General features: G+C 36.5%; 1 protein-coding gene and 1 pseudogene across 1 annotated transcript; both read right to left on the bottom strand.

Annotated features, from left to right (window-relative positions):
• The window catches only part of LOC107674050 (centromere protein F-like), a 14,274-nt pseudogene extending 13,588 nt beyond the window's left edge, over window positions 1-686 (bottom strand).
• A 1,987-nt stretch (window positions 687-2,673) lies between these two features.
• LOC107674111 (N-lysine methyltransferase SMYD2-A-like) lies at window positions 2,674-16,680 on the bottom strand. Its single transcript, XM_016468001.1, has 12 exons — window positions 16,287-16,680; window positions 14,852-14,915; window positions 10,344-10,454; window positions 7,210-7,270; window positions 6,680-6,804; window positions 5,784-5,851; window positions 5,580-5,682; window positions 5,077-5,187; window positions 4,736-4,859; window positions 3,779-3,953; window positions 3,545-3,653; window positions 2,674-3,394 (listed from the first exon to the last, which is right to left on the bottom strand). Exons 1-12 carry the CDS (start codon window positions 16,457-16,459, stop codon window positions 3,311-3,313), a joined length of 1,308 nt encoding a protein of 435 aa, XP_016323487.1. The 5' UTR covers window positions 16,460-16,680; the 3' UTR covers window positions 2,674-3,310.
• Between the last annotated feature and the right edge of the window lie 3,422 nt (window positions 16,681-20,102).

Genomic DNA, 20,102 nt, shown 5'->3' on the forward strand with positions numbered 1-20,102 from the left:
CAGAAGCTTAATTGTATGTGTCCAGTGCGAGCACTGGATGCATACGTCCACAGAGCTGCCCTGTGGAGGAGGGCGGACCAGTTGCTTGTTTGCTATGGTCCCCCTAAGAGAGGTCTTCCAGCAACTAAACAGACCCTCAGTCGGTGGATAGTGGATGCCATCTCCATCTGTTATGAGTCCTCTGATCTCCCCTCGCCATTAGGGGTCAAGGCTCACTCGACTTGAAGTGTGGCAGCCTCTAAGGCTTTTTTAGCGGGTGTGCCTATGCAGGACATCTGCAACGCTGCGGTTTCATAATTCACCTGTTGCTCCTTAGTTTGGATATCATGCGTACGTTTCTGTCTAGTCTTTTCCATAATTTCACAAGATTCTACTAAAGACTGATTTTCCCTCTTAAGGACAGATGCTTCACTTTTCTCACTGTCCATCTGTAGGGAAATATAATGCACACATGATGCAAATTTAATTGCATTCATTAAGATGCTAAAGAGGAAATCTACTCCACTGCTTCTCAGGTAACTGACCTTTTGCCTCTGTTTTTGTAACGTAGCTTCAAGGGAATCCAGCTGAAACTGTTTCTGTTATCTTTCCTTCTTTAACTTGTCAAGTTGGCCTTCAATCTCTTGGATCTTTTGTAAGGCCTTTGCAGGAAGGCCATCCTTCCACTCTTCTACAGCCCAGCTCATGCTTACTGAAAAAGCTGTGTTGCTCCTCAAAGACACTCTAGCATGCTCTGAAAAATGCAATCAGACAGACATTTATTTTTTAAACCCCACAATCAAACAGATGAAACATTATAGTATCATATATGTATACAGGCTACAAAACTGAAAAAACAAACAAACAATACATACAATTCATCATTTACAATAATATACACAAAAATGATGATTAATAATATTAATTATTATTGTTTACGGTGTTCAGAAGTATTCACCTATGTTTTCCAATTTAATGTTTCGTCCATTTTCTTATAAAGTGTTTTTTTTATTGCCTATCACTTTATATGGTGCACTATCAGATACAAAAATCTAAAAAAATATATTTAATATGAATATTGGCAAATCTAGCATTCAGTTCAGTTAATGAATGGAGAATAAAGGATGGTTTCAAACCTACTTAAAACGAGTAATTATAATGCATTTATGTCACAATGTACATAAACTGTATTGTAACAATTACTTAAAACAGAAAAACTATAGGTAACATCAGGATATGTAATGTAATCTTTTTGTACTTAAGCTCGGGGCGTTTTTTGGTATTTTCGCCTAAATTTAACATACTCAAATTCAAATGTTTACCCTGCACACATACAATGGAGGAAATGAAAAAAAATGGTTTAATTGTAAAGAAAACCCTTTGAACTACAAAATATGAGTGTAATTCTTTATAAATAACATTATATACTTTTCAAATATTACTATAACCCGTATCCGGGTCCGCAGAGTTTAACTGGTTTTAACGTTATATCAAGAGTGAAATGTGCAAAGAGGGCCTTCAGGATGAAAACCGAGTTTGATATTAACTGCTTTCGTTTCTATAATTAAAAAAGTAGATGCACAGTTGTTAGGCATTATAAAAGAGTTTTATTTAATATATAAAATAAACATGAGACGGCTATTAAGACAGTGATAGAAATGATAGACATCATCACGTTTCATCGTTTTAACACATCAATCAAATACATTCATAACGACCAAGACTTTAGACATATCCCACTCTCAACAATGATATACTACATTCTACAAAAATTACATTATCTTACCAGAACTAAAGTAAGAACCCCTCACGGTTACTCTGCGATTACCCAAAGGTTCTTCTTCTTCTCGTGTTTTTCAGTTGTTGTAATATGTTAAGAGCATGCAATTCAAAAAGAGCTCAACATCTTTGTTGACGGAATGCAGCGTCGTCATTGGCGCGTTTGACAAATGACGTAAGAACATATCGAGCTCTGATTGGACACTCCTATCCATTCGAATTTAACCCCACCGATTGTTTTCTATTGAATTATTTCGGAACTGAAATGAAAATAATAGGGTGGATCAGTTATTTAGTTCTCGTCCAAACTGCAGACAACTGACGAGATGCAGAAAATAACTCACACTCGAAGACAAACGCATCAAAGGAATTCATCCTTTCTTAAATATTCCTATTTATTAAAGGGAAACTTTTAAAATCGTTGTCTGTATTATTGTTGGCTGTGAGCAAAATAAATAATATATAATAATAAATGCACCACATATGATTTGTGATTATGTGCAATGATTTCTAATCCCGTGCTGTTATGCACTTCTGAATGGTTACACTTCTGTTCCTGTTTGTCTTCCTGAATGCAGTGATCTGTGGGGAAATGAATGGCACCATACTGCTTCCATAGGGCTCTGTCAAACACGTGTTCTGGGTGATAACAGATGGTACGAGAGCCATATATGGATTTCATCACCATGGTTACTGCCAGGGATGCAGCACAGTTTATGTAGAGACTTATGACAAAAACAATAGCAGATGATCAGATGATGATTACAAGACGTTGGATGGATTTAGTGATACAAAGATAAATGTGTTATTTTGATGCTGGTTAATACCATGTCGTAATTACATAGTTTATTTCACTAAAAAGTGATTTTATACAGTTGAAAATAAATTGTAATCCATAAAGTCAGTTTTTGTCTTAAGGAATTTATTACTTTAGTGTCACATTAAAATTTAGCATGTGGTAGTCTGCATACTTACTACAAAAAAAAAAAAAAATTGTTTTGCCCATGCCACCTGCCAAAATTGCACAATATTAAAACAAACAAAAAAACATTTAACAAACAAATAAGCTATAATGAAAGTAACACTATGAAATGCATTGATTGATTGGAAGTCCAATATCTCTCAACAGTATCAATGACATATTTTCATCAGCGCAAAACAATATCCATGCAAACAGACAAGTAAAACAGAATCAGTGATCCGAGTCCTTCGCCTTATTGAGAATATATAAATGATTTACATTCGTTAGCTATTGAAAACAAGAATATTGTTGCTACATGAGGGCAAAATATTGTTTAAAAACCTGGCATATATTGATATGATTCTTAATTCTTAGCCCTTCTTCACAGAAAACAGTGCAGCACATTTGTTCAAATTGCAGACAATACAAGCAACAAAATATTTCAGACTCAGGCCATCTATTTACAAACCAAAAAATCATTTAAATGACATCTCAGATGAACAGACAATTTTGACATCACTTTGTTTTAATATTCCCAGGAGGTATAAGACACATGCCAGCGTCTGATGCATATTCCTCCATGTGTTGCCATTATTTCCGCTCTTCCATTTCTTTCTTAATCTCAGTGATGTATGGGTGGTCTTTACCGTGGGCAACGTCCATGATTGCAAGAGCCTGTGACAAATTAATCCACAACAATCTGTAAAGCCTAAATGTGTCCCAAAATATCTAGTGATTAATATTTTGCATTTAGATTTCAAAAGGGACACCCACATCTACTACTGAATTATTATTATTATTACATTAGTACCGCCAACACCTTACCTTCTTTAAAGCTTTAACTCCTTGTGTACTCTTCTCAAGTCCTAGGTACAATCTTCCAAGTTTCAGGTACATAGAAGCCACATTCAGTGAGTAAGGAGGGTAGTGCACACTAGAAAGATATGTACAATGAATACTATTAATAAAGTGGACACACTATGAGGTTATTATTATTCAACTTTTAAAAATAAATGTAAAAAGACATTTAGAGAAGAAATGCACTGGACCCAGCACTACCTGTAGGGCTGGATAATTTTCTCGCCATATTTCATTGCTCCATCCCAATCCTGCATATAGAGACAGACTCCCATTGCCTGATACATCATGTGCAGCATGTACACATTGGTTTCAGCAAAGACTGAACCCATTTTCTCCAGGCTTAGTTCACAGATTTCCAGCAGTTCACTGGGGGGTACTTAGCAGTCAAGGAACTTTAAGTCAAAACCACCACTTCAAGATACTGTATATATAAGATGTAACATTTTTCCTTCTGAAGCATCAGTGAGCGTTTGAAGCTTCTGTAATTGTTGCATATGAGTCCCTCAGTTGTCCTCAGTGTGAAAAGATGGATCTCAAAATCATAGAGTCATTGTTGAAAAGGGTTCAAATACACAAAAGATGCTGAAAATCCAAAGAATTTGTGGGACCTGAAGGATTTTTCTGAAGAACAGCGGGCAGACAAGCACTCATGAACAACTATCACAAAAAAGCTGTGGATCATCCAGGTAACAACACAGTATTAAGAATCAAGTATATGTAAACTTTTGAACAGAGTCTTATTTTGGTCAAATAATTAAAATTTTGCAGATTCTGCAAGGTGTATGTGAACTTTTGACCTCAATTGTACATAGACCGACCTCAAACTTTTCAATGCTAGTGTATGCGGTCTTAGACAAAGTGGTTAACACTATTGATCTGCTTCGGTCTACCTTTTCTCAGACTTCACAAGCAATTGGGAATTGTAAAAAACACTAGTGTATGTTATGTGACACAACATATCCCAAAGGCTAGTATGGCTTCGTCAAGTAGAGACTAAAAATATCCCACTGCCTCTGGATTGCCCCATATTCAAAATATTGCGCAATAGGCTAGCACAGAACTATAAACCTTTACACACACACACACACACACACACACGCACGCACACGCACACACACACAAGAATACAAAAGAGAAAAGGCCAATGAAGGATATTTTTGTAGTGCTTTGCTCTTCTGAACTCCTCAATGACATTTCTGGCATACATCACCATCTGCTTGATTTCCTCTTCCTCTGGAGGTGTGCTAAGCTTTTGTCGGATCTCCATTTTGGCTTTGTCCTAAAAAAATAAGAGGTTGTATTCCACACATATCAGCTCGAGTTCTTTTATTATTATTCATTTTTATTCAAACCGTTATTACACATTTTTACCATGCTCCAAAATGCACAAAAAAAAAAAATCATGTGGAACAAACTGAAAATAATGATTTCTATGCCTTTCTACATGCGATACGTTTCTGAAAACCTGTTTATTACAGGGTTAAAATGGCACTCACCTTTGATTTACAGGTGCATTCTTTACAGTCACAATTGAAGAAGTAAGAATCTCTCAACCGTTCAATTCGATCCTCTGTTGGATACAGGAGGTCAATATAACTGTTGAAGATCTATTCAGGAGAAACAGAGAACTGTCACACAATATACCGCAATTAAATTAGTAATGAGATGATTATACAATACTTATAAGATGATAGATGTTAGGAAATTCAATACAGACTTGACATTATTACAAAGCATTTTACATTTCACATTACAATTGAATGACAATGGCTGTAATGGCATTGCAAATAATGCAAATAATAAACAACAAAGGCTTCCTGAATGTGACACAATGGCAAATCATATTAGGTCTGGCCAGTAAGTAAAGACAGAAGAGCTGTTGCTTTTCGGCAGAAATTGAGCCTTACATTGAGCGTATAATTTGAGTCACATTTTATTCATGAATAGTGATATAATGTTCTTTTAAAATGCCTCATGTTCATGGCGTGGCTCGTCTCACCTCTTCTCCGGGGCTGATGTCCTGCACGGCTCTGACCTCAGCCACAGTACCTTTATACGACACAATCACGTTTGGACTACAGCTGTGGTTCATCAGAGCAACGCTATCACAAACAACCACAACAACAACAAAAAACATTCAATTACTATTAAGTATTTAACATATTGAAATTAATGTAATGGTTTTGAATTCTATGAACCTTACTCTGGAAATACAGCAGAACCCAAATGAGACAGCTCCTCATCTTCAATGGTGAAGCCATTACAGTTCACCTATGGTGTAGAAATGGAGGAATTAGCATGCAGGTGAGATGGTCAAGGTGCGCGAAACGTTCCCTGCACTAATGTCATGGACACACAGACTTGGAACTTTCCACGAATGGAGTATATGGATTGGAGTGAAAAATATTTTATGTTTGATTTTTCAAAATGGATAATACTTGCATTCTTCCATGGAACATGAAAAGAAATGCTAGACTGAATGACAGTCAAGGTCACTGTTTACTTTCATCACATCTTTTTTCATACAGTGAAAGTAATAGAGTCTGCGATTCTCTTTAAAGTTTACCCAAAATTGAGAATTCTGTCATCAATTACTCTCCTTTTTGTTCTTTTTTTCTTCTGTGGAACATAAAAGATGATATTGTTGGGTTACCATTGTTCCATAGTAGAAAGCAAGTCTTACAGTTTTTACAGGCTGACTAAATGATTTTTTGGGTGACCTTTCCTTTTAAAATAAACCTATTTCAAAGTATGAAATGTAATTTTTATATTTGAGAAAAGATTTTATTTTATAAGGTATGCATTCATACCTTAAATAATGAATAGAATAGAAAACTTAATTTAATACATTTAATACTTAGCTTGCATGACTTTGACAGCAATAAAAAATTAAGCAGCAATGTGATTATTTTAATTTGGCTTTTTATTCAGTAGCAAAAATGAATTAGTTTCAAACACTTCTGTTTATTCCTTGCTTTAATGCATTGGTTCATTATCCATGAAATGATATAAAAGAAAATGATGATAGTTCCTCTTTATATTCATTTAGTGAAAAACAAGTTCCAAAGTTATGTGTAAATGGAAATCAGTTGACTTCACCTGGGCGAAGAGTTCGGTAAGTGCTGCATTATCAGGAAAATTGAGATGTCTGGAGTAAAAGTGGTGTAGTGCAGCAATGTCTGTATCGTTCATCTCATTCTTCTCATTATCTAGCTTGTCCAGATCTGACAAACATGTACAGAAAAGGCAATTAACATTTCATCTTCATAAAGGCTCCAGTCTTACATTATCAAGGTTATGCCACAACTTGGGTAGAAAAAAAAAATATAATTAAATTTCAGGGCAACAGCAGAAATAGCTCTCTCTACATCTAAACGTACAATGTCTGACATTTTTTGTGGCTCCACTAGTTACAATTTGAGACACAGCCGAAGACATGGTGTCCTACTCTAGGAGTCACATATCGGAGACGGCCAACAGAACAGCTGGTAAGGGTCATTAAACAGGTGTGGGAAGTCTCTGGCTTTACTGACTTCAACTTCAAACCCTCTTTTAAGCAAAAGCCTTTGCATTTTTAAAACCGTATAAGGATAATGTCTGACTCACTCAGAGAGCAATTAGACACTCACGTGCTTCTAATTCTCTAAGAGTCAGCACTCTTTCTGAAGGAGTCCTTTCTGTTTGGCACTTCTGAAAAACAAGAAAATGTTTAAAAGTTAGATCTGACATGACCCTTGCAAACTGTCAAACTTGCAAAACAAATACTTGTTTCAGTGGTTGATAAGACATAAGTTTTCCGGCCAACTGTCTAACGGCGCTTGCTGTGTGACACAAAGCGCCATGTGTCGGCTGAGTGAGTCACAGAGAGAGCTGATGCATTCAGGAAAAAGACATCCATGAAAAACACATGGTAGCACCATATGTGCCAGAGCAGCACTGAAAATGCTACATCTAAATCTAAACTTAGACTAAATCATCAGCTGCGCGCTGTATTGTACTGATTCTTAAAAAAATGACTGAATATTACTGGTGACCTTTGCATCAGCGTATTAAAAAAAAAGAAAACCGAGTTTTCACACCTGTGAAGGTTAATCATCTGCACAATGTAACAGGTGTCACCGAATGATCGGAGTTCCTTCAGACTCCCTCTCTGCCTGTGTCTGAAAGCTGATAAAAGCTGCCTATATAGGCAACATACGGAGATAGGAAGGCAACACAGCACATCTAAATCCAATGTTTGTGTAACATCATGTCGGCTGAAATTCCTTGATCTGGCTGGATTTTGAAGAGAGCAGAGATGTGTGCTGTTTTCGCTGCCTATGATCTCCCACAATATTCTGTGTATGTGTTCAGAAACATGAATAAAAATCCCAATGGATAGGGGAGGCTAATTTATGAATGAATGTATAAAAAATATATTTTTAATTTTATTAAATTCTAAAACAATGTCCATCTTTGTAATATTTGGGGTCAGTAGGATATTTTTTAAAGATTAATACATTTATTCAGCAAGGACGCATTATATTGCTGAAAAGTGACAATAAAAACATTTATAATTCTACAAAAGATTTCTAATGCAAATAAATGCTGTTCTTTTTAACTTTCTGTTTATCAAAAATGCATCATGGTATCCAAAAAATATTAAGCAGTACAAGTGTTTTCAACATTTTAAATACACTGTGTTTCTTAAGCATCACATCAGCATATTAGAATGATTTCTGAAGGATCATGTGACTCTGAAGACTGGAGTAATGATGCTGAAAATTCAGCTATACATCACAGAAATAAATAACAATTTAAAATATATTAAAATAGAAAACAGTATCTAATAGTACAAATCATATATGTATTCCTCAGAGATTTTTATTTTTGAGCTCTGACCCCTTTATAAAAACTAAACATTTTTTCAACATTCAAAGAAAATAATCAATATCACTGTCTTCCGTGTAGAGCTGCAGGATCTGAAGACATTGATAACTTAAAACTACATTCAAACTACTGAAATGGCACCGCAAAACAACTAACATAATTGGCAAGTGTGGACTGTAACTGCACTAGACCTCTCTTACTCTGTGAACTGAAGTACTCATGAGCAGAGTGGCTATAGCTGTAGACATTATTACAGCAGACCAGCTGGAGAGCTGCCTCCTCATCACAGTTACACAGCCAAAAAACGTTTTAATTTCTATCAGGCAGTATAGTTCTAGCAGAGACTCAAATGTAATTACCACTCTGGAGTAAATTCACTGTAAATGTCCAACAAGGGACAGTGTGTTAGTAATCAAAAAGTCATTAAGCATAATAATAATTGCGTTCAGTACATGTGCATGAAAAGTTACCAAGAAATAGGTGACTTTAGAGCAATGCCATTACCGTTAACAAATGATAAAAATTCTTGTCGTTAACTGAAATAAAATATAAATAATATTTGATGAAAAACCAAAATTAGAAATAAAAAGATTAGTTTGAAGTACTAAAATAACTAAAACTAAAATAAAGCAAAATAGAAATAAGGAGGTAGAAAGGAGGAGTAACTTTGATTCTCGCTGTAGTATTGTTGCTGCCGCCATGTCGTGGAGATGCTGTGTGTTTCGTTGTGAAAGTGAAACTACTTTGTTTGGTCTTCCAAAAGAGGACACAACTAGAAATCAGTGGTTAAGTTGTATTTACAACACTGTTCCAGAACAGTTTAAACCAAATATTCAGATGTGTTTGCAGACTGTTTCCTGGGAGAGTAGCCTACAATGCCGGTGCTCCGGTGAATTCAGTTCCCCTGCTTCGGCGCGCATGCTGACCCTATACAGTCTATGATGCTGACAAATAATGCTGATTTACAGCCTGTAAGTACGTTTTCATATTTAAAGGATTTGCCACTGACGATTCAAATGCGAGTTTTGAGCAGTGTAGAGTAGCGCTTGTAGTTTGTCGTTTCTCCGATCACAAATGCAGACATGGTTTTATGTTTACGCGGCACAATGCAACGCAACGCGTAAAAAGAGAGTATAAGAAATTATAATCCGTAATTATGTCTCCACTGGATGCGACAAATGCCTCGTTTATAATAGGTTTTATTGGTTTTGTCTCGTCGCGCCGGGACATGGCATCACAGTATGGGAAGGGGCGTAACATTTCCGTCACACGCTTGAGGTATTCGGCCAATCACAGCGCACTGGATAGCTGGCCAATCACAGCACACCTCACTTTTCAGACCGATGAGCTTTGTAAAAATCGACGCGCTTCAGAAAGGCGGGGCATAGAGGAGAAACAATAATGCACAGTATGTGGAAAATAATGTGTTTTTTTAACCTTAAACCGCATAAACACATTTCATTACACCAAATACACAAAATAATGTTATTTTTTAGCAGCATCATATGACCCCTTTAAAATAAAAACAGAAAAAATTCAAAATTTTAATTAATACTTTAACAGTATATAAGTAATACTAAAATAACTCTGCTTTAGAGTGTTTGGCATTCATGGAATCAAAGTATTATGTTACAATTAACGGAACACGTCACATGATGTGGCACTTTGTGACAGTTCACCCATTTTTTTTTAAACACAAAAATTAATTTTGTATACAATTGTCTTTCATTGTATGGGCATAAGCAGTATTAAATATTCTTCAAAATATCATCTATTGTGGACAACAACAAAAAAATAAAGTCATGTTATTTTTAATTTTTTTTGGGTGAACTTTCCCATTAAAGCTGAAAACAAAGAGTCATACTGTCATACCAAAAAAGCAGATCGTCCTCACCTGTTTGAGAATTATTCTGGCGACCAGTCGCACGGTTTCTGATGGACACCAGTTTTCTCCATGTGCGCACATGGCTGAGCACTCCAACTTGTGCATGGGCCAGTCTCCTCTCTGAGGGAAGTACAAGGGCATGGTTTTTCACACAAATTTGAAACATATAGCATATTTTAGTATTGCATTGGCAGATCATAACATATACTCCAACAAACAACATAACACACTCACAGCGCAATAAAACCCAGCATGAAGGGTCACAGCTCTTCTTTTTGAGATGATATGCTTTTGATATAACTGATCGCATGTCGGCTCGCTTCCGTTTGATGAGACATGCTTTCACAAGAATTTTTACAAGACTTCCTGAGAGATAAGACTCTGAATTAGTCTCGAGCTGCCTCACAGGCTACTGGGCAATGAATAAACTAAATCCTGTGCTCTGGCGAGCAAACAGAAACTGATCCCTAATGCGTTCGAGATGGATTATCATAGCAACAGCGCGGCCAGAACGCCTTCCAGCTCAATTTAGGAATAGAGCAACAACCAAGTCCCTTAAAATAAACAGGCTACTCAGACTTGCTCCATGATCACTGCTTAAACTATATTGGTTTGCTGGTCTTTTTTTGGCTTCTGCTTTTTATATTTAAATGGACAACAGGGCGTAATTTTTTTTCTGCAATAAAATACTTTTTCTTTGCCAGAGAGAACCATTTGTAGCTTCCTTTCCAAGGAGTGTTAACACTCTGGTGCTATCAATACATTTTTTCTGTTTATTTAAACGCTATGGTCAGACATGTCAAAATCAACGGTGTGATTTTGGGGTGAGACTTCTAAGTCATTTAAGCAGAGAATGGTGCAAGATAGTTGGGGTGACAAAACTCTTTCCTCCTTAGCGAAGCTGATGATAACATAATGGAATAGTTCAATCTATTCATTCTATCAAATTAAAAAAAGAAAAGCTGCGTGTTTGTTAGAAACAAATCCATCAAGGTGTTTTAACTTTAAACCGTTGCCTCGGCCAAAAAAGTCTAATAATGCTTCCTCCAGTGAAAAAGTCCATACACTGTTGTCTTCTTCTCACATCAAAATCCACTGACATATTTGTTTTTGACTGTTTTTGCTTGTAAACAGTGTTTGATCAGTGTTTGTGCATATTTCTCTCCTGATTCAGATGAGACAACTTTTTCACTGGAGAAAGTAACATTATGGAGATGACTGTATTAGCTGAAAGTAACAGTTTGAAGTTAAAATGTTTTAATGAAGGATCTGTTTATTTCAAAGTTATTCACTTCACAAGACGTTAATTGATGGACTGAGTCATGTGGATTATTGTGATTAATTTTTCATTTTTGGACATATAATGCTCATCTATATAATTTTGCAATTCAGTTCAGACAGAAAAACAAAGACCAATGAAGGGACAAGCCTGAACAGAAAAACCAAACAGCCATGTGATGATGGATAAGCTGATTCTAATGCCACAACTTGTACGACGCACAAAAACAGCAGGGACGAGACAGAAGGGCCTTGTGGTAGAGTGCAAATGGATTATTGATGATCTTTATTTTCAGTGCTGGATTTTCGACTCTGCTTGGCGCTCAGCAGCAAAGATCAATTACAGAGCTGTCACTCTGGCTGTGGTCTCCATAGAGCACTATCCCTGTTGCTCATCCTGGAGGAACTCATGAATGAGGAAACGAGTCAACTGTGCTGTCTTATACAACGTTTATGAGATAAAATAAATATTTTAAAGCCTTTCAGAAAGGAAAAAGTCAATATATGAATTATTGCATTGATGGGAGATGCACTACTGCTCAAAAGTTTGAAAGTCTCTTATGCTCATTAACACCATTATTTATTTGATAAAAAAACAGTAAAAACAGTAATATTGTGAAATATTACTACAATTTGAAATGACTGTTTTCTATGTTAATATATTTTAAAATGAATATATTTCAAATATTATTGCCACATATACAGTGGGTATAGAAAAGAATCACTCCCCTTTAAAATAATCACATTTTGTTGCTTTGAAGCCTGAAATGAAAACGGACACAGTTTCTGTTTTATCCAGGTGTGTTTACTCAGTGCAACTTATAACATCCAAGTGAAAGATAAAACACCAACATGTCAGAAAAAATAAATAAATAAAAAAACAATCACTGAGCTGGAAAAAGGATCACCCCTCTCCTAAAAATGACTTGTAAACTCAATCAGGTGTAGCTAATCACCTTCTCAATGGCACTCAAATCCATTTGACGTTCAACTGATCAGCTGTGGTCATTTTGATTGGCTCAGCATGAAAAGAGCTTTCCTGGAGCATTTCAGTCATTGGTAGTGCAACTGAAGCAAACAATCAACTATGGGTGGCAAGGCACTGTCGAAAGATCTCTGGGATAAAGTTGTGGACAGGCACAAGTCAGGAGATGGATACAAAAAAATGCCAAATGCTTTATCAATGTCTAGAAGCACAGTGAATTCGAAGTGGAAGGTATTTGGTACAACACAGACCATCCCTGGATCAGGACATCGCTCCAAACTGGATGAAAGAGCCAGGAGGAAACTGGTCAGAGAGACGATCAAGAGGCCTACAGCAACTCTGAAGCAGTTGCAGGAATTTATGACAAAGAGTGGCCATATGGCGCTTTTCCACTGCTTGGTACGACTCGGCTTGGTTTGCGTTTCCACTACAGTTTAGTACCGCTTTAGAGTGGGTGGGATTATTCACATGTCGTTAGTTGCGCCGCCTATATTGCCGTGACTCCTGAAAAACTTTTTCATTCCAAGTCGCCCCATCAAGCTCTCGCTGGATCCGCTCCTCTGCTATCAACGAGAGGAACGTCTGTACTTCCTCAACAGACCACGAAACAGCCATTTTTTGGTTGTTAAAAAAGGTGTGCTCGTTCAAAACAGTTGTGTTCTGATCCTTCGCTGGCTGTGCTGATTTAAATCTAGCGGTTCTGTTGTGTTTGTGTCGCAAGTTCAGTGACGCAAGTAGTGACGATTCTCTCCGGCCAATCAGTGATCAACAGAGTTTACACGTCACGTTTTGGAAACTGTACGGTTCACTTGGAACCTCAATCGAGGTGGTACTAAAAAAAAGTACCAAGTACTGTACCCAGTGGAAAACCCCCCAAAAGTGAACCGTACCGAACCGTGCCGTACCATGCAGTGGAAAAGCGCCAATATTGTGCATGTGACAACAATATTTCAAATTCTCCACAAATGTGGCTTGTGTGGGAGGGTTGCAAGAAAAAAGCCACTCCTCAAGAAAGGCCACATGCATTCACGACCGAGCTTTGCCAAAACACACCTTGAAGATTCTGAGGCAGATGAGATTAATTATTTGGCCTCAACACCAAATGATATGTCTGGTGGAAATCCAATACAGCTCACCATCCAAATAACAGAATTCAGCATGGAGGTGGTAATATCCTGTTATGGGGGGTGTTTCTCTGCAGCAGGGACTGGAGCACTTGTCAGGATAGAAGGAAAAATGGATGGGGCAAAATACCGTCAATTTCTTGAGGAAAATCTACTGCCCTCTGCCAGAAAGTTGTCAGTGGGAAGAAGTTTTACCTTCCAACACGACAATGACCCAAAGCACACAGCAAAACTGACCACACAGTGGTTGAAGGAGAAAAGGGTGAATGTCCTTGCATGGCCTAGTCAGAGCCCAGACTTAAACCCCTTTGAAAATCTGTGGAATGACTTGAAGATTGCAGACTATGTTGTCTAAATCAAACCATATAAACGATTTACTTTCAACACAAATTATTACATGATGTATATCAAAACTGTCCAGCTACCCCACGACCTTACATAGGATAATTGGTTTTGAGAATGGATGGATCAAAATTGGTCTCAAATACTGTATGCAGCAAAGAGTGGTGGAGGTCCAGCTGATTTTGAGCTGCTAACACAAAGGTTGCAATGTGTGATTCCAGGTGAAGAGAGTCCATTATCAATGCAGTTCATTCTGAGACTCTGACTCATACACAGGAAAAGCACTTCAGCTATCGTTGCTCCAGTGGGACCATCCTCACAATTAGAGCACTGTAGTGTAAGTACTAAGCATAGGGAAAAAGCTCTGATATATGCTGAGAGAGCAAAATTAACTTTATAGAACAGATCATATGGTCGTGGCTTCTGTTTGGTCAATACAGCGTTCCAGTGTTACATTCCATGATATAGTAACAGCTTTGACCAGTTCACTATATCACTACATTAGCATCCATAGCAGATCATTATTCATGTTGCAAAACAAGGTTTTTTCCCCCCTTTTTTTGAGCTTGACAGCCTGGTTACTACTGTATGGCATGGAAAAGAGCGGCTTGAAGATTCTTCAAAAAACATCTCTTTTTGTGTTCCACAGTATATGAACAAGTAAATAATGACAGAATTTTCATTTTTGAGTGAACGATTTCTGTAATACAGACCATGGAGCAAATCCACACAGAGACTATGATTTAATTTCCTTCAACAACCCATTGAAATCACAAACACAGACTTACCTGACACTCTACATTGCAGTAATAGGCCTGTTTACATTTTCCACACTTTGACAGCCCTTCTCTCCTGTGAATGAAATAACAAAGTTTAATTGATCAGATGATTCTCAATTTACCCTTCAGCATGCCACTATTTCCATCTATGTTGAAGGGAATTCACCCAAAAATGAAAATTCTGTCATAATTTTTTTACCCTAAATACTTCCATTCTATGCAATAAAATGTCCATACAATAAAAAGTGAAGAACATTGAGATATTTCTCAAAATAACTTATTTTATGTGCCACAGGAGAAAGTAAGTCATGGAGTTTTTAGACGGTGAGTAAATGGTGGCAGAATATTCATTTTAGCTAAACAATCCTTTATAGGCTTGGATTAAATGACTTGATTAATATGAATGTCTTTATGAACATCTTGAAGCATCAATGTTTTGGTAGTATGGACTTTCAATGAAGGAACAATAATTTATTCAAAGTATCTCATTTGTGTTTCGAAGATGAATGAAAGCCTTAGGCATGACATTTTTGGGTGTGCTATCCCTTTGAAGTCGCAATGAACTGGAAGCAGCACCAGATCCGAGTGTAACAGATTAAAAAAAAAAGAAAAAAGTAGAGTGGGAATTTGGTTCTTTGCATCGGTTGTTGACTGGATTTTGAGATGTAGGCAGAGTTTAAGACTAAATGATTAGAGAAGTCCTGCTTAGGTCACCAAAAAATTAAGTTACAACATTTTGATTAAAAATTACAACGCTTAATTAAAAATATGCATGGTTGAATTGTTCACAATAAGATCTATTTGCACAAAGGTTGCAAAAATGATAATTGACAAATTCACTGTTGACATCTGATTCTAAACTTCACAGTATTTCTGTTGTACCTCAGATCGTCACAGGCTGTAATGATATGTACCAATCACAACAAAAGCTTTCATTAAAGTGCAGAATATAGTAATTTATATAGTCTGAATTGAAATTGGCTTATTTTAGAGATATATTGTCATTGCATGTTGTGGATTTATCTAGTCTAGAAGTGTATCACACAGATCTCCAGTAAAATTTACTGATTGACTGCCTGGAAAGAAAGACTTCACTGAACATTCATCCACAGCACTCACTGGCCGTTTTGGATGTGTATACTAAGTGGGTCACCCTACCCAGTGCATGACCCAGCAGCATTTAAACACAGTACAAACAGAAAGCATATGCCAGCCATCTTTAATAGGGATCAGCCCCGAATTGAATGCAGATTATCTTCCTGTCAAACATGTCATCATCAACACAAATTTGATTATTAACTATTATAAAAGTTAATAAATATTATTATTACGATGCTTTGCGTGCATGCACTGTCATGTGAAACATCCGTAAACATGCCATGAGGACCTAGACTCGTGCACAAAGACACAAAGTGTCAGACGTGGACTTATAAGGAGCGCTGACCTGGTAAAGCAGCATTCGCAGTGTCCGCCTCTCTCGCTCACTGTCAGCACGTAAGCATACGCCGGACAGGCGAACACTAGATCACCAACTTTGAAATGCTTTGTGGCTCTGAGTCCCCGGCCTTTACCGGGGCTCAGAAACCTTTCGGTACCCTCAATTCCTTCGGTTTTCATCGCTCTTGACCTGCTGCTCGCGTGTCACACTTCCTTGCCCTAGTCAGAGAGCGGCGTCACGGTCTCAGTCGGTTGTGTTAGTGACTGTGGCAAGTGTATTCACAGTACTGCCACACCACATGTTCAGCGAAAGGACACCGAATAACGAGCTGCACCAGCAGACAGGCGGCTTACGGCAGTGCCACACACGCCCAGCGGTCCTAAAGCCCGACGACTAGCAGCCAGCGTCCGCCTCCCACCTCGTTATTTGGCCTCGCGGTGCCATCTCGTGGTCATCAGGCGGAAGTGAGTCTTGGCACTTGTGAAATAATCCGATATATCTCCTAAAATTGATCCAAATGGCTTTGTCAGAAAGCAAAGGCTGTCAAACCATAGAACATATTTTTATAATTATTGTAGGCATAATTAATAGCTACACAGCATATTTAGTTGGAAACCAAAACATGAGTAGCCTAACAAATATTTAGAAATGTTTAGAAAACGACATATATGAAAATTTGATTTTCTTCCATTATTATTTTTATTTACAGAGAAGTCGTAATATCATTAATATCTGAACGTCTGTTTTATTATATGAATAATTCTTGCACCGTATCATTATTATTAGGCTATTATCATATTTAATTTTTCAGTCAGTGTGTAGCCTAATGTGTGGCACTGCCAAGAAATTAAATAAAGAAAAAGAAGAAGAAGAAAAAAAAATGCTTATAACCTCACAGGATTGTGGGACATCATAGACAGTGAAGGATACATCGTGATGCAAATCCGACATAGTTTGATGTTACGGAAATGAATTGGGACGCGCCTTCCTACCTCCAAAAGCAATATTTGTTGGATGCAGCCCGTGAGTGTTGATGTGAAACACATGTAAACACCTACGACTCTGATAAATGACCAGGTGCGCTTTTTTTCTATTGTAGGCTACTTTAAGCTCGTTTTAGAAAATACACTTGTATACACTCTTAACGTGATTATATGATGTAGCCTAGTAGTAAGTAGGCTACTAATAAGTGATAATTGTAATAGGCTAAGTGCTAATTTCGCTCTCTCTTTTTTTCCATATAAACGTATTTGGTGCTGTCTTGCATCTCAGTTATCAATTGTAGTTAAAATAATATCAGAGGACTTAAGAGGACCTCAAATTATTAACTCTATAATGTCTGACATATAAAAGAATGCATTTACATTTAGTCATTTAGCAGACGCTTTTATCCAAAGTGACTTACAAATGAGGACAATAGAAGAACAGAAACAGAACAGAAAAAAAAGTTTGCATATGTTTTTATGTTTTGTATCATATTGGCTTTTATGGCCCATATAGTATGATATACTTAAATTATAGTGCTCACACTTGAGGAAAAAACAGTACAACAGACTATATAAAATTCATATAGTTTTCAGTTGTCACTATTATATTATCTCAGAATAATATGTCTTATAGTAGGATGATATCTAAATGTTTAGTTTTATGATCAAAGCTCTGTAGTTTTTATTGTGGGTGACAAAACATATAATGCAATGCAATACAATGCTGATTAATATATAAATAAATGTTAATCAAAAGCCTGTTTTGTCATATTTGATACATACATTTGAACACAATTTTTCAAATACATGATGAATGACTAATCAAGTAAACCTAAGTTGCTTCAGTCCAGTAAATGTTCATCTTGAAATATCAATAATATCAATGTAAAAGTTATTCTTAAGTTCACTTTATAAAAATCTTTAAATATTTCACAGCAAAAAGACAAAACCTGAAGGTGGATATTTTTTTAATTATTCTAAAAGGCCTTTTACTTGCTAAAAGAGTATGAACTATCAGTCAGAAGGCAGAAAGCATGTAGTAGATTTAGGGATGCACGATATAATTTTTTCAGAACCGATCCGATCCAATACCAAAAATTCTGAGTATCGGCCGGCCGATACCGATCCGATACTAGCACAGTTTTTATTTATTTATTTTAAATCAATGTAGAATTTCTATACCTCTGTGTGCTGACCTGATCATCATTGATTTGTGTGTTAAACACAATCTACTAAATATAGACAACTTCATTATACAGAAAAATAACAAATAAAAAAATATATAATCATAAACTATGACAAAAATACTATTATAAACTGAGTTAGTGGATAATTCAGCAGTAAAAGTTACTCTAGAAAAATGATGAGTGCACAATAATTTTATAAAATTTAAACGTTAGTGAAAAAAAACATTATTTAGTGGGGAGCAAATTAAAGTGAATAAGTGTAGGACTAAATCTGGTAAAATATTACACATGGCTGTTTGTATTGTTGTAAAATACATGAATGAAAAACAAGTAAATATATTTATATATAAATATATACTATAAAATTAAAAGACATTTCTTTTAAATGTATAGCACAATACTGCGGCAGCAACATATGACAGATAGAACAGAACAAGAAAGGCTATTAACAATCTTTCATTGTGCAAAAGTATTGTAAAATGAAAGGCTCCAATACAGATTGTCACAAAGCGCTTATCCACATCCCTTGCGCACAATGGTTTGCTTGAAGCAACATGGAAACTTTATGGTGCTTTATAATGTTTTTGTGCTTTTCGTGCAGCTTAACAATAACACAGAATAGTATACACACAGTATCGGATTTGGATCGATCTAGTCTGACCGATAACCGATCCAGCAGAAAATGGCAGTTTTGTAGCCGATACCGATACTGAGTAGGCTATCGGATCTGTGCATCCCTAAGTAGATTGTGTACAACAATAAATTTTTTGGCAAAGTCTCGATGATGTTAATAATTTAGAGGCCTTAGAAATTCATTTATAAAATACGATACAGTAGCCTTTGTAGGTTTAATATTACTGAATTGTTGCAGTGTGGTGTTGCTGGCCAGTTTCGTACGCTTGAAATTGACAGTTTTTTACTTTGCAGTTTTAAGGTATTTATAGAGCTGTCTTTCTTTTTCCTTACAGTATAGACAAACACAGACAAAGAAGTATGCTGTTTTCCTCACAGTTGTTCATAATACACGGTGGCTCTTCGATGTCTGCTTCCGTCTGCTGACTGAACAGTGCACTGCGTGCTGAAACATGCTCTCCAATACCTCCATCTGCTGGTAAGAGCGAGTTATACTCAATGAGACAACAATTTATTGCTCCAATACTCTGGCCACACTGGGATTGTAGTTTTCTCATGTCCTGGATATTGTACTTAATAATTATCCCACATCAGAGGAAAATTATGTAATTATGTTTTCCAAATTATGTTTTCCAGTATCGATCTGAATATATTTTGGCAAAGAATTGCATGTGGAGAAAATTATTCCAATAATAATGAGGAAAAGGAGCCAAATGGTCAATACATGAATAACAAACAAAAACTAACCACCGCATCAATTAGACTAAAAACAATGAGCTTTTCGTTTCAGAATGGTTCTAGCTGATCCTACATTAAAGGGTGGTCAATGTAAGATGTAAGGCCACATGCAAATCATCAATTAGTACAATTGGCAAAGTTACAGAACAGCTCTTTGTGTTAAGTTATCATCAGTGAGGTAGAAGTGTTGAATAATTCATGACAATTGTTCATATTTTTGTAATAAAAGCAGTAGCTTTTGGATCCTCAATATATATATATATATATATATATATATA

The sequence above is a fragment of the Sinocyclocheilus anshuiensis genome, unplaced genomic scaffold (genome assembly GCF_001515605.1).
Source record: "Sinocyclocheilus anshuiensis isolate Anshui unplaced genomic scaffold, SAMN03320099.WGS_v1.1 scaffold544, whole genome shotgun sequence".
Classification (NCBI taxonomy): domain Eukaryota; kingdom Metazoa; phylum Chordata; class Actinopteri; order Cypriniformes; family Cyprinidae; genus Sinocyclocheilus; species Sinocyclocheilus anshuiensis.